At 39.2% G+C, this 16,056-nt stretch overlaps 1 protein-coding gene and 1 pseudogene across 4 annotated transcripts in view; one reads left to right on the top strand and one right to left on the bottom strand.

Moving 5' to 3' along the window:
- The window catches only part of LOC145277907 (sialin-like), a 1,209,741-nt gene that overhangs the window by 13,972 nt on the left and 1,179,713 nt on the right, over positions 1 to 16,056 (bottom strand). For 2 of the 4 annotated variants that reach the window (XM_080129960.1, XM_080129961.1), the window contains exons 11-12: positions 15,861 to 15,993; positions 2,397 to 2,542 (exon numbers count right to left, since the gene is read on the bottom strand). In XM_080129960.1, coding sequence (XP_079986086.1) covers positions 2,397 to 2,542; positions 15,861 to 15,993 — 279 coding nt within the window. Of the gene's footprint in view, positions 1 to 2,396; positions 2,543 to 13,552; positions 14,741 to 15,731; positions 15,994 to 16,056 lie in introns of those variants that run through there. The other 2 variants (XM_080129962.1, XM_080129963.1) reach the window with 1 other exon arrangement.
- LOC145278588 (U2 spliceosomal RNA) lies at positions 11,556 to 11,732 on the top strand (annotated as a pseudogene).

The raw sequence follows: 16,056 nt of genomic DNA on the forward strand, positions 1-16,056 counted from the left end.
TTGCTCTGTAGTAGTCATAGACATTACCATTTCTTTCTTCTTGTAGGGAGGAACCCTTGCGAGGTGATTTGGTCACATGAGAACCAATCAGGCTTAAACTGAACCCTTGAAGGATAACTTCCAAACCCTTTGGGAGTTATAAAGAAGTCAACAGAGAGCTTCCTGGCAACAATCAGGAAAAACGTCCTCTGTCTTTTCTCTGTCAAAACGAGGCTCTCTTCACTTGAAGAAAATATTTTGAGCAGCCGAACATGAGCGTGTATACATTTATACTAAGACATCTTATACATTGATTCGAAATTTTAATTTTCGTTTCAACATTTTTATCAAATACTAAAATGGTTAAATCTTAAAACAGATCAGGCTGTCTGAAGATATTGATTTCCTGACCTAAAATGCACCGAACATTGATGTTATTGCTTTTTTTCCTTTGCCTTTACAAAACTCAATCATGTTCTGCAAAGTCAGAAACAAAATACAACAGTTTTCCTCTACAAAATAACGAAGCCAAACACTATAAATAAATATTTGAAGATTTAAACTAATTGAACCATACAAACTTTTTTCAAAAATGACTGGATTTGGCATTAAATGACACGAAAAGGGTTGATATGCCGTAAAACAAAAAGAAACCAAAAATATGCAAACTTAATAAGTAATGTTTTTTTGTTAATTACTGCACATACTTACATAACTACAGAATAAATGGTGCTTAAGAGACGTGAAACATTCATAAATTTAAACCTGTGTATTAATTTGCCTTTGCTTCTTATTTGTACTGGCCATAATACTTTGATGTCTTGTAAAATTTTAATATTATAACAAGAAGTATAGTTCTCCAAGTGGCATTACAGACGGATGATTCTTGATTCAAAACCATAAGAAATTTTCTTTGCCCGACATTTTGTAATCCACTTTTTTTTCTTTTTTTTTTTTTTACATACATCCTAAGTAGATTTTCTTATATTAAAAAAAAATGACTTTGTGTCTAATTCTTGCTGAGCTAAGTACATCGAAACTCTCATTTTAATTGTTGAATCATTATTAACTTCTTTTTTTTTTTGGAAATTCAGTTTTCTTGTCTTTCTTGCGCCGTTTATAAGTTTTGAGCTTGTGTATGACATATATGTATACTTGTATACTGAGACACCTTATATGTCGATTTCAAACTTTCGATTTTGTTTTGACACTTTTCATCAAATATCAAAACGGTTAAAGCTTAAAATGCTACGTCCATATGACAGGAAATCTTTTGGGTCTTAAATGGGTATGTTTGGTGCTGCCGGATCGGGCTGTCTGAAGATACCAGACATAATCATGTTGACACACTGATTCCTGTCAGATCACCAGTTAAGCAATGTTTAGCCTGGTCATTACTAAAATCGGGGACCAATTTGGGAATTTCAGGCGCTGTATGTAGGAGGACGTTGACACCTCCCTGCAAGAATTGCAAGAACCTAACATTGTCATCTCCCCTAACGGGGCTATACATGTGACAGGGGACGACTTGTGAATTTCATACTCCCATGAAACTTAAGCTAGTTAAACCTAAATAGGGTTAGTGCCGTTTCACACACACACACACACACACACACACACACACACACACACACACACACACACACACACACACACACACACAAACACACGCATGCACGCGCACGCATGCACACGCACGCACACGCACGCATGCACACGCACGCACGCACACAAACACACACACACGCACGCACACACACACGCACGCGCGCACACACACGCGCACGCGCACACACACACACACACACACACACACACACACACACACACACACACACACACACACACACACACAAGATACCGGCTTCCTAACCTAAAATTCATCAAATATGAAGGTTATTGTATTTTCCTTTCGCTTTGCAAAACTCAATCATGTTCTGTAAAACAAAAAAACAAACAATTTTCCTTTACAAAACAATCAAACCAAGCACTATGTATAAATATTTGACGATATAAAAAGCTTGAATATAGAAATATTTTTTTTTGTTAAATTACCTGATTTAGTATTAAATAACCTAAAAAGGATGGATATGGCATAAAGCAAAACAACCAAACCAAACACCTTGAGTAAATATTTTAAGATATAAACAACCTAAAACTTAAAAACTGTTGGGGTCTTACATCTGTAAATATATTAAGTACTAGTTTCATGCAATGTTTTGTGTCAACTACTCCACATGATGAATAATGCTTAAAAGACGCGAAATGCTCATGAATTTAATACCTTCGAAGTGGGCATTAATTTGCATTTGATATCAAACTGACTTACAGTGCCGACTATAATGATTTACGGAGTTGAATAATTTAAACTAAACCTTGTCGTAGGAACCTCGATTGATTTATGAGAAAGAACTTACCTGTGGTGCAATATCCAAATGGTTCACACTAAATCCAGCCCAGGCAAAGCCCCCAATACCAACGCCGATCGTAACGCAAGTGATTCCCGCCTCCTTGGTCATCAAATAACCTGCCGCCACCATGAAAATTGCCTGGATAAAAAAAGCTGCCAAGAAAATAAACAATTAATACACACATTTTTTTTTTCAAAAAACTATGCTGTACTGACACACACACACTTTTAGACTTTTTTCCTAAAATCAAACAGAACTGCCTCGGACATGGTTTCTATTAAAAAGACTTCCGATCTGTGGAACACGTTGCCACAGGAATGTTTCCCTACAGACTACGACGTAGTTGCTTTCAAGTCAAATATCAACAAATATGCCATGTCGTCCCGTGAATTGATCACAGTTCTCAATTCTTTCATAGTATTTTCCCATCATCTGTTTGAAAATCTCAATAAATCCGATCCTCGAATCACTTTTAGGCCTTGGTAAGTGGTGAAGCGTCAGTATTAAGAAATGTCTCAATAGGTGGAGTTATAAGAAAAAGAGGAGAAAAAGAAAACGTTATAAAGTGAAAAAATTTGTTTTCAAATAATAAAATATTTGATATTAATATTAGCGAAAACATTGTCAAAGTATAATCTATTTCATCGTTTTTAACGGAGGGTGTATACTATAATATATTACATATACATTTACAATATCTATTTCAACGTTGCTCCATGTGTAAGTGGAGCTTGATTAGCCTGATGATTTCCCTCATTAATGAAACATAAACGTTTCTGCGTAGCTTTTTTGCCATAAAATTTAGTTTTGTAATATATATATATATATATATATATATATATATATATCAGGGAAGTGTTAAAACCAATATATATATATATATATATATATATATATATATATATATATATATATATGATGATTGCAACGACTTGTCAGACGAGTGCCACTCCCTCAGACACTGAAAGTTCATGAGCCCGAAAAGGTAAATTACATGAGCCTGTAAAGGAAAATGACATATAGTCCTGCCGGCGAATTCACATGCTCAAGCAGACATGACACTATAGACGGTCATTGTTATACATACATATATATACACGCACGCACACATGCATATGTACACATATCACACACATATATACATGCATACATACACAATACACATTACACACACATACATATACATACACACACATGCAAACATACACAAGACGGCCATTGGTATACATACATATAAATATATACATGCATACATACATACATACATGTCTGTAAGCATACGCTCATATATACCCATATACATACACAATGCATAATACACAAACATACATATACATACCTACATGCATGCATACACATATACACACATATACACACATATACAAATACATACACACATATACTTACACATACACATACATATACGTACACATATGCACATATATATATACATACACTTACCTTCTTCTTCTTCTTCTTCTTCTTCTTCTTCTTGCTCGTCCGTCGAAGTCGACGATGACCAAGGTATCAATCAGTTCGGCGTCAGGGGTTTGTGGGTCCTGAGATGGCCGATGAGGCCAATCCGTGCTCGGCAGACTCTTCCACACGTGAAGGCGGTATCGGCAGGCTGTGAACCGGCAGCTCTCTCCTTCCTCCTCTTGCGCTTCTGCTGGTCGTGTGTCATGCGTTGATTCTCTGCCCTGTCGGCTCTTAGGCTGATGACGCAACGCCAGGCCGAACGTTTAGCAGCGAGACTCTCCCAAGACTGGGGGCTGATGTCAAAGTCTTTTAGGGACGTTCTAAGACAGTCTTTATATCGTTTCTTTTGGCCCCCTGCATTCCGCTTTCCCTGGCTGAGTTCCCCATAGAAAAGTTGTTTGGGGATTCGGCTGTCGTGCATGCGATAGACATGGCCTGCCCACCGGAGCTGGGTTTTGCGGATTATGGTGGTGATGGTATGGAGCCCCGCGCGCTTCAAGACTTCTGTGTCAGGAATTCTGTCTTGCCAGCGGATGTTGAGAAGATTACGGAGGCATCTGAGGTGGAAGCCATTCAACTGTTTTTCATGTCTTTTATATGGCGTCCAAGTTTCACAACCGTAGAGTAGGGTTGTCAGGACGACCGCTCGGTATACTTTCAGTTTGGTAGCGAGTGTAATGCCTCTCCTCTTCCACACATTGTCTCTAAGTCTTCCAAATGCACTGCTCGCTGTGGAGATCCTATGGTTAACCTCAATGTCAATGTTGGCGGTGCAGGAGAGGGTGCTGCTAAGGTAGGTGAATTGCTTCACAGCATGGATCTTCTGCCCTTTGACAGTGATGCCGGGTTCATGGTATGCATCTCCTGAGGCGGGTTGGTACATAACTTCTGTCTTCTTTGTACTGATGGTGAGACCAAAGTTGTCACAACTGGTGGAAAATCCGTCCATTTGATGTTGCATCTCTATCTCATTTGGGGCATTAAGGGCACAGTCATCGGCAAAGAGAAGGTCTCTGATGATGGTTTCCCTACTTTCGTGACTGCCTGCATTCGCCTGATGTTAAACAATTCCCCGTCACATCTGTACTTGATGACAATGTCAGAGTGACTGTCTTTGAAAAAGATACACTTACCTACATATACATACACATACATATGTATGCATTCATACACATACACACATACATATACACATACACATACATACACACATTACACATACGCATATATGCATATACACACATACATGCATACAAACATATATACACACAGACACATATACATACATATACACATAGATATAAATACATATAAACACACATGCACATATATAAATATACACACACATACATATATAAATATACATACACATATACATACATAGATACATATAATGATGGCAGATTAATTGTTACATGCATCCAGCATTTCAGGCGTACACACGTCACAGCTTTTTTATCGTCACAGGACTTCTTTTTTTTAATAGACAAATGCCTGAGGGAGTATCTATACAAAGATGATGTTACAGAGTTTTAGATTTGTATGACAGCTAAATCTCTCTCTCGGTTCAAAATGTTGACATCCAGCAACAAGCAAGAGCAAGATAGCCAGCAACAAGTCAAACTGCAGACCAGCTTAATGCGGGTACTGGTCTCCTGCTATGTTTTTTTTTTTTAAATCAGAAATCCGCATCTCCCAGAGGGGCTGCCCTCATCACGCCCCACGGGAGCCATTTCCATCCCACACACACATGGAAATGAACACATGCATACATACAGATGTATGCAACATACATATGCATGTGCACACACATGCAAACATACACACATAGTAGCACACAAATACGTATATACATACACATGCATATACATACGTACACATACGTACACATAATACACATGAAGGAACATTCCAAAAGTCTTAAATACTCAATGATTAGGACGACGATGATGGTGATGGGCACGATTTTAAAAAAAAATTTTTGAAATGGCACGGATTTACATCTTGTTCTTATTTTTACAAAAAAGTTTTGCTATAAGACTATCACGATGAGTCAAATGTAAATACAGTCCGACCGACATATATTAAAGACGCTTACTCTTTTTTTTTTAAACAAAATAAAAACTTTATATATATATATATATACATATATATATAGATATATGTATATATATATGTCTCATGTCGCGGGGTTCGAATCGTTCGACTGGTAGTAATCGTGACACCCTGCACTGAAGAATCCCGAAAGGATGAAACACTAGTGTCTGTAGGTATTTAATTATTATAGTAAAAAAAATAATTATGACAGCCCCTTTAAGAAATTCGTCTCTTATCGTTGAGCACTTTCTGTTGAATTAAAAAGTCGGTCAATTTAGCTCATATGCGTAGATCATCGTATAACGATTTGATCACTGTCTGTCTGACGTAATGAACATTTAAATTAAAATGTTTAAAATTCAACGCTATTTCACACGGTTAATAGTAGCCGAATGGATACGGTCTCCGCTAATCGAGCCAGAGATGTCTCGTGTCGCGGGGTTCGAATCGTTCGACTGGTAGTAATCGTGACACCCTGCACTGAAGAATCCCGAAAGGATGAAACACTAGTGTCTGTAGGTATTTAATTATTATAGTAAAAAAAATAATTATATATATATATATATATATATATATATATATATACTATCAGGGAAACCCGACATTATCCGAGATTGAATGATGATCAATAAATTTTCCACCCTCCCATACTTTTATTGTCATCACAATCAGTGAAATCGACCATTTTTTAATCAAATCGACTGATTGCCTGCTCTACAACGTTCGGGTTCACAATGTGCTTATCGCCAGATTAGAAGTATGAGTGTGTGGTTATGAAATCTTTCCCAATCCTCCCCACTCTTCTGATTTTCCAGGTGATGCGGTCTTCATTTAAAAAATTACATCATGATTGGAAGACCTATCTGGGGTATTCTACAAAAACAGTGCACAGGGCTGCATTAAACGATGGGATAAATGTGTAACTCTTGATGAGTCCTATGTAGACTAATAACTGTAGCAAATTTCATTGCTCCACTGAAGTGGTTTAATTGTGCTTTAAACACAAATATTCATTTTGAATGCGACTTTGTCTTATCAAAGAACCAACTGTAGATTTTATGAAACTATTTTTACATAATAACTTGAATTAAAGTTAAACATACAAAAGTCAAGTAGTGCTCTGGAGGCTCAATTGTGCTCTAACAAGAAACATTCATTTCGAACACGCCCCGTCTTATAAAAGAATGTACAGTTGATTTTATAAGTTGGGTCTTTTCGCTTGTGCAGCGACAAAATTTCTCAATTTTTTTGATTATCAATTTTTTTGATTATCAATTTTTATACTTATCAATTTTTTTGATTATCAATTTTTTTGATTATCAATTTTTATACTTATCAATTTTTTTGATTATCAATTTTTTTGATTATCAATTTTTATACTTATCAGAGACATTCCGATACAAAACGTACATAACAACACTTCCAGACATATCAAGTACATTCGTGTGAAATAAAAAACAAATTGTGCCAGCCGTTTCCGAATCCCTAGGGATTATAGAACGTCCTTTGTACAATTGTAGTCTACTCTTCTGCAGGCATCAATTACCGTCCAGATTTAATCTTTCTTTTGGCTCATCAGAACTAAGCCTGTCTTTAAGACTCATATTCCACATCTATTGTATCATTCCCATATCATTTTTCTCCATGCAACGCATGTCCCCAACCCTGACTGATCAGATTTTGCTTCCATTCATCATCACACTGCACACACATAGTGCCTGATAGACTCTTTTGTTAATCGAGAGTAGTAACACTATGCTGGTTAGTAATGACAAAAGTAAGAGACTTTTTTTCTCCTAATATTATTAAATCTTACATTAATTATATTTACTTCAAACAAGGCATATTGCACTTGAGATGTAATGAGTTACTGAGAATTAGGGCCTGGGTTGCCCCATCAGCATTTCTTGAGGAGCGCCTCAGGCAATTAGCAATAAACTAACCCATTCTCAAACAAAGAAAGCAATTCTTTCAATGTGAACAAACTAACAAAGTCTCCTGTTTTGCACACAGTGCAGTTCTTAATAGGTTCAAGGGTGCTTCAAGTTCGTTGTACATAAAAAAATAATCGAAAATATTGTATAACTTTCATCTATATAGTCAGTATAATTATTAAACATCCTCTATTAGACCTAAGGATAATGAAACAACAATAAACAAAAGATCCTAACACTTTTTTCATTTGTCTACATCGAATATACAAGTAGGTAAACGTTAAGTAACATAGCTCCAAAATATTTCACAAAAGTTAATTGTTCTTAGTTACTTGCTTCCCCACCAGGGCAGAGTTAGACACCAAGGTCGGTTTTTAATGTGGGGAAGGAACAAATTAAAATTGTCTCAGTCGTGAGGATTTCTCCTCCACAAAAAATTGAAGTATAGCATCAGAAATTTGATCTTGGCCCAACTTTATAAAAAAAAGAGATGTTGTCTCAAAAAAAAAAAAAAAAAAAAATTTGTGAAATTTTAATCACTAGGTTTCTTCAATTTTATTTATATGTCCCAGCATTCAACTCAGTTTCTATATATATCAAAACAAGCAAGATGACTCGACATTGCTCAGGATTGAATGATGATCAACAAATGTTTCACACTCTCATATTTTCGCCCAAGAAGGACCAACAATCCAGAAGGAGCGAATCTCCAGCACCAGCCAGGGGAACTCCAACTCCAGGGAAATCAACGGCCATGGAGAAATCTAACACAGAGAACTCCCCCATAGGTGACTCGGCAACAATGTCACCGACGAAAAAGAAGATGAGAGGTAACCAGGGAGTCAGACAAAGCCAGGAAGCAACATCCAACGCTGACTGGCCAGCTCTGACCCCCAATAAGGCCAATACCAAGCCGCAGCAACAACCAAAAGTGGTGCCAGCAGATCCATGTCCAGGGTCGTCCAACCCATCACAAGAGCCGGCAACAGCATGGGGCGTGAAGACGCAGTTGGAAAACCTGACTCCGGAGGGATATAGAGAACTCTTTAACTCCACGTACAAGGAGTACATGGTGGGCAAGAAAAGAAAAGAGTTCTCTTGCTGATTATGTCAGACCTCAGGACCTGAAGTTTGACAGGGGTCGACAGGGACAGCATGGTGACACTCCTCCTGGAGCTAAATATTCCAGCTAGCTATATCTGCAGGAGAAGCTACGCCATGTGGGACATGCTGCTACCCAGTCCGGAAGACGCAGTAAGGCTCATGAGCACCGACCACCAGGGTAAAAGAATAAGACTCCAACCAGAGTACTTAAGCAAGAGGAACGCCAATGTCTCCGTGCTGAATGTTCCAGTCTACATGGGCGCCCAGCAAGTCGGGGTGATCCTAAATCAGTACGGAGATATGGAAACCATAACACCAGTCCGCGGCCAACAAAACGTCATGACCGGAAAACACAAGGTCAGAATGGTCGTGGACAAGGCTGAATTTGAAAAAATCCCAGCCATGTTGAAATTCGAGGATTAGACCATGACCCTCATAGTGGAGGGCAGGAAGCCCCACTGCTGGCACTGCCAAAAACGAGGTCACATGGCCAAGGACTGCCCCAAAAGACTCCTGGCTACAGTCCCTCTGAAACCACAAGGGTTGGCCCCGACCATAAAGCCAGCTCAAACCCCAGCTGCAGCCCAACCAACAATTTCCGCCACAGCCAAACCAGGTCAAGCAGCAGAGGCTGGATGGTCGACGGTTATTAGGAGGGGCAGATGTCCCCTAAGTGTGCCCTAACAAACAGTGACCATTGATGAACCAGACCACACACCCATGGACATCCTGCGCCCTCTTCCTCGAACAAGAGGAAACTTCAAGACTCAAAGGAAGAGATTGCATCGGAAGAAGAGGAGACCACAGCATCAGCAGTGGTAGAAACAGCAAATGCAGCAGAGACAAAAGAGAGAAAGAAGACAAAGAGGAGGAAGAGTAGGAAGACGAAGGAAAACACCCCCACCCCAAAAGACAAAGTTTCAAATGCCGAGGCTGATCTCCCCACAACCTCAACCCCCAAACAGCCAGAGCAAACGACCCTCCATCCCCAAACTCTCTAGAATTCTAGCATGCAACCTATCCCCAGAAAGGTTGACCAACAAAAAATCAACACCCCCAACACTAAGCACCCCAACACCCGACAGCCCCTCCCCTAATTCCCCTCCACACCTCCTCCAGACAAGGAAAAAACCACCCCACCAGTCCGCATGGAGCGGACTAAAAGATTTCCCTTCCTTCCAGGAGGAAGGATATGTGAGATGGGCCCTCTGCAGGCAACACCAGAGCTGAAAGGCCAGCAGAAGGTCCGTTACAAACAATTAAGGAACTTTACTTAAGAGATTGGGGACAATATCATCGATCCCACCAAGTTCAAAGACGCTCCCTTGTTGACCACATTTGTTAGAGTAAACAAGGATTCTAGGACGGAGGCTCTCCGGGCCATGATAGATGCCGCAAAAAATGCAATCCCGGGCCAGCAGGTGGTGGACACAGAGCATCCTTCGCTGAACAATTTACATTGATACGCATCTGATACGCATGATCGTAGAGGGGACAGAAGACGACGCCAAGGCTGTGCTGATCAGTTTGGATCAGTCCAAGGCTTTTGATAGGGTGGACTATCGGTTCCTGGGATCTGTGCTGGAGACCGCTGGATTTAATCCGGAGTTCCGCAAGTGGATTTCTGTACTGTATGACAGGCCGACGGTAGCGGTGCAGATCAACGGTAAGCTGTCGGAGTGTTTCACCGTCTCCCGGTCGGTGTGACAGGGTTGTCCACTGTCGCCTCTCTTGCATGTCCTGGCATTGGAACCCCTCCTTCGCAAGTTAAGGGACGATGCGACTACACCACTCCTGCGCGGGATAGCTCTCCCTGGAGGCACACGAGCCAGGGTTTCTATGTTTACCGATGACATCACCATGTTCGTGTCTTACCCCACAGACATTCAAACGGTCAAATTTAGTATGGGTGACCCTGGCAAATGTCTGGTTTGCGTCCCCCGGGGATTTTTTATGCTGAAAAGCCCTTTCTTCTGGCGCATTTCTCATAATTCTCAACAAAAACTTGATATGTCTATATAGTGGTTTCCCATGTTACTGAATGTAAATATACATGTGTTATGGTGTGAAACTGCACTGTTTGTCCATAGTCACTGGTATTCAGCATTCCAAATGGCTCATAAGGGGTTAAAAATGTACAATTATTGAAAAAAATGACACTTTTTGCCCCATAAATTTTGACCTATCCATTACATTTTTCTGAAACTTGTCCAAAATGTGCAGGGCATTGTTCTTAATATAAATTCAGTATGGGTGACCCTAGCAAAATTCTGCTTTGCGCCCCCCGGGGACTTTTAGTGCTAAAAATGCCCTTTTTCATATTTCTCAATAAAAAACTTGATATGTATATCTATATAGTGCTCTCCCATGGTGCTGAATTCAAATATACATGTGTTACGGTGTAAAACTGCATAGTTTGTCCATTGTCACTGGTATTCAGCATTCCAAGGGGCTCATAAGGGGTCAAAAATGTACCAAAATTGAAAATAATGACACATTTTGCCCCATAAATTTTTACCTATCCATTAGACTTTTCTGAAACTTAAATGTAACTTTTCCTTGGCCACATGGCTAAGATCAAAGTGTAGTATCTGTTCTTAACCGATACTGCATTTATTTGTAACTAATAAGTAAATGTGTTACGGACGGACCGACCGACCGACGGAGAATAGTTTTTTTTTTAATGCATACCACAGAATTTATATTAGTTGTGTGCAAGCAACTCTAAAAGTCACTCAATCAGTCGGTTGGTCGGTCCATAACACATCTACTTTTTATTTCTTTTTATGTTTATTATACCACGATCTTTGGGGACCCTGAATAAAAAAATAACGTTTCAAATTCCCTAAATAAAATAATTTTTGTGATATAAAGTGGGGGATCACTTTTTTGTATTAATTTAATGTAAAATGATCACCCACTTTACAACCAGTCAGTCTCAAAGCCATTCAAGTTATTCTCCAGATCATTCAAGTTGTTTTTGAAGGATTCCAGTTATTTTTTAAGCATTCAAGTCATTCTTAAGGTCATTCAATTCATCCTTAAGTTCATTAAAGTCATTCTAAGTCATTTACTTTTTATTTATTTAAGTAACTTCAGCCCATTTTTCGGTCATTTTAGTTTATCTTTAAGAATTTCATGTCAATCCTACAACATGAATTCATTACATGAGAGCACGCGACTAATGGCTATCGGCCTTGTTTTCAATCAAATCAATTGATTGCCTGTTCTAATTGTGGAACTTATCGCGATGCATCTGGAGGAAGCTTCACATACCTCTTGCAGTGTTCACAATATATTGTAGTCTACATTGAACTGTAGATTTTACTGTTGGTGTTATAAAATTATTTTTATATATAACGGTTTGCAAAATCAAGTATCATGTTTCAGTTGAGCTCTAAATAGAAACATTCATTTCGAACGCAATCCTGTTATACCAAAAACCTATGGTTGATTTTATATGCCAGGTAATATAATTTGTGGTAATAAAATATATGCCAGGTAATATAATTTGTGGTAATATAATTGTGTGGTAATAAAAATTTCTCAAATGCACTTGTGATGTTAGGCTGTGTAAGATGTTAATTTTGGTCAAAATCGCTTGTCCTTCTTTCATCGTATTATTTCGATTATCGATTACTAATACTGAAGACGCAAAACCTATCTAAGAACACTGCCGGTAACTTTGTGTGAAATTTCGTAAAAATCGGCCCAGCCGTTTTTGAATCCATAAGGATCGAACTCACACACACAAAGTTCCTTTTTTTATCTTGTGAAATAGAGTGTATGACTATCACGGTCGTAATAATGGTGAAATAAATGTTGTTACAGAGAAAAAAAAACGAGTTGAAGTTCTTTCCTATTCTTCGTCTCCTTTGCGACTGAGCATACAACGTGTTGGTTCCCCTCGGTCCAAAAAAGAGTCCCTAGTCTAATAAGTCCCCCACTATCAACCAAGCTCTAGATCCAGCCCCATCACCATAGTATTGCATTTCTGTGTCTGCTTGACAAGTATTTTAATAGAATATGCTCTGACAACCGTAGCACTTGTGACCCCTTGCCGTAAATACTCCCTAACAAACTCAACAAGCAGCAAAATCCCAGTTCTTGTTAGATTACTGAAGTTAAGCAACGTTGAACCTGATCATTACTAAAGTGAGTGACTATTTGGGAATAACAGGTGCTGTGTGTGCTCTGTTCTTATGTCGGTACTGTTTCCAGTCATCCTGGATTTCTCCTTGCTGCTGGAATCAATGTGCCAACTCAGAAGAGGTATGGTTGGTGATTACGTAACTCTTGCTCCACTGCTATCCTTACAGTGGGTATCCATTGTCTTGCGAGACTGAACAGAAGCCATGATTAAGTACAATGTTTTACTTTAAATTAAAATGACAATTTAAATCTGCTTTTTCCTAATGTATGGAGTTATATACGGTGGACCAAATCTTTGTATCCAACAAATGACTTGGAAATCAGGTTCATCATGTTAACAAACGAAGCATTGTTGACACGTTGTAGGTAGTTGGCTCAATCAATAGTGATATCTCGTTTTTCTCTGTTTTTTTTTTTTGTTTGTTAACAGCCGTCATGAGCGTTGTAATAGATATACGGAAGCAAACGTTTATCCATCTTTATCTTTTCTTTGATTCTGTAATAGGGTAACAATAAAAAACATCTTGCCCAATATCGCCATTTTTTGTTGCTTTATTTTTTTTTTTACAGCACTGTAAAGTTACATATATATTTTTTTCTATGGAAATCGCTCCAGACAAGGCATGAAGCCACTTGATGCAAGGAGCTAAAAAATATACTATTTCAAGGTTAAAAACTAACCAGCTATTTGATGGATAGATGCCAACCAAGAAAACAGCAATTCTTCTCTCTTTGTCAGAAATATCGCTCATGAGGACTAAAAGACAAAATAAAGAAACTAAGAGAAACAAAACTGCTGAAAATAGTAAATAAATACACGGACCTTTACTAAGGTCTACTTTCTACTCTATATGTAACATAGCGTGGATGCGCATATGCAAATGTATGTGAAATGGCGTCATCAGTAAAGAAAAACGACTATAAAAAAGAATAGGACGATCACGTTGGCGACGTGGAGAATGTGGAGATCATATGAGAGGCGTGAATGACGTTCGAGAACACGATCACGTGTGTGGCATCACAGTCATAACAATGCAGAAATAAATGTTGTTGTTACAAAGGAAGAAAACGAGTTGAAGTTCTTTCCTATTCTTCGTCTCCTTTGCGACCGAGCATACAACGTGTTGATTTCCGGATAAGCTACTCCTTTCTTGTTCCCCTAGGTCCAAAAAGAGTCCCTAGTCTAAACCTAAACACACTATCAACCAAGCTCTAGCTCCAGTCCCATCGCCATAGTATTGCATTTCTGTGTCTGTTTGACAAGTATTTTAATAGAATATGCCTTGACAACCGTAGCACTTGTTCCCCCTTGCCGTAAATACTCCCCAACAAGCAGCAAAATCCTATTTCTTTACAGCAGCGGCCCCTAAATGCTAGAAAGCTTTTTTTTCTTTAGAATAGTTTCCCTAAATGCTAGAAAGCCTTCAACTTTAATAGTTTCTTTTTTTGAACTGCTAGATTTTCGAATGTCCCCCACCCCTGTTATCTGGTTCCCTGACTGTACTAACATGTCGAAATTTAAATGTAATGCAAACAGACATTTCACTTCTCAACTCCCTACATTGTGCCCCTGTAGATATTACCCTAAATGACACAATGAGGGTTGGGGCAACCTTGTTCTCCATCTTCATCCTCCATCTCACGGAAAAGCATCTTCCCCATGGAGTTCGGATTATGTACAGAACTGACGGGCAACTTTTTAACATCAACAAATTTAGGGCCAAAAGTCGAACGAACACCATATCCATTATGGAGCTACAGTATGCAGACGATAACGCCCTTGTAGCCCTCTCAGAAGAGGACCTACAGTGTACACTGGTTGCCTTCACAAGGGCGTACAAACAGCTAGGACTAACAATTAATATAAAAAAAACCCAAATCCTCCATCAATCACCACCAAACAGTACTCCAGTCTCACCCCCAAACATCTCCATTGACAACGCTAGACTGGAAAATGTGGACCACTTCCCATACCTAGGCAGCATCCTATCATCAAAAGCCAATATAGATGATGAAATACAACACCGTCTCAGCTGTGCCAGTGGGGCTTTCTCAAGGCTAAGGAAGAGAGTCCTGAGTGAGGCTGACATTCCCACTATCACCGCTACTGTTGCTCAACGCCAGCTCAGATGGACTGGTCATGTTGTCCGAATGCCGGATCTCCGCCTCCCAAAACAGATTTTCTACTCTCAGCTTGTTGAGGGAAGGCGTGCCGAGGGTGGCCAAAAGATGAGGTATAAGGACAACATCAAAGCAAATCTAAAGCGGTTTCACATGGACCTTGAGACATGGGAGGACGTGGCTGGGAGCAGGTTGGCATGGAGGAGCGCTGTCCACGAAGGTGCTGCGCTTTATAGTAGTGACCTAAATCAAGCTGCTGAGGATAAACGCAAGCACAGAAAGGACAGATTATCAACCAGACACACCCAACTCCACCCCACCACCACTACCTTTATCTGCCCAAATTGCACAAGAAAAATTGGGTCTAGGATTGGGCTCTATGCTCACCTGAGGACCCACAGAAGCCACAACGGAGGACAGTCTTACTCGGAAACGAGTGACCGCCGATGATTACCCCAAATAGTAGCGCCTTACCTCCAACTGTCAATATTGCCTTGTTTGAGGTGAATAAAGACAAAAAAAATGTTATTTTCCTTAAAATGCATAATTTTTTTAATAAAATTTTTTTGTAAATGTAACTGACCTGAACTGGTGAACATTTTTCTGATCAGAGTTGTTGAGAGGTCCGTATATTTTCTGAGAAAATCTGCCAGTTGACCTGCTGCGATCACAATAATACCCATAACAAGGTACGGTAAAGCTGCCAAGAACCCTGCCTATAAACAAAGTAAGAAGATGACTTTAGAAATAAAAGAATTAAATTTCAAAAAGCAGATGAT

This window comes from Euprymna scolopes, chromosome 6 (genome assembly GCF_053919585.1).
Source record: "Euprymna scolopes isolate OS-2025 chromosome 6, ASM5391958v1, whole genome shotgun sequence".
Lineage (NCBI taxonomy): Eukaryota > Metazoa > Mollusca > Cephalopoda > Sepiida > Sepiolidae > Euprymna > Euprymna scolopes.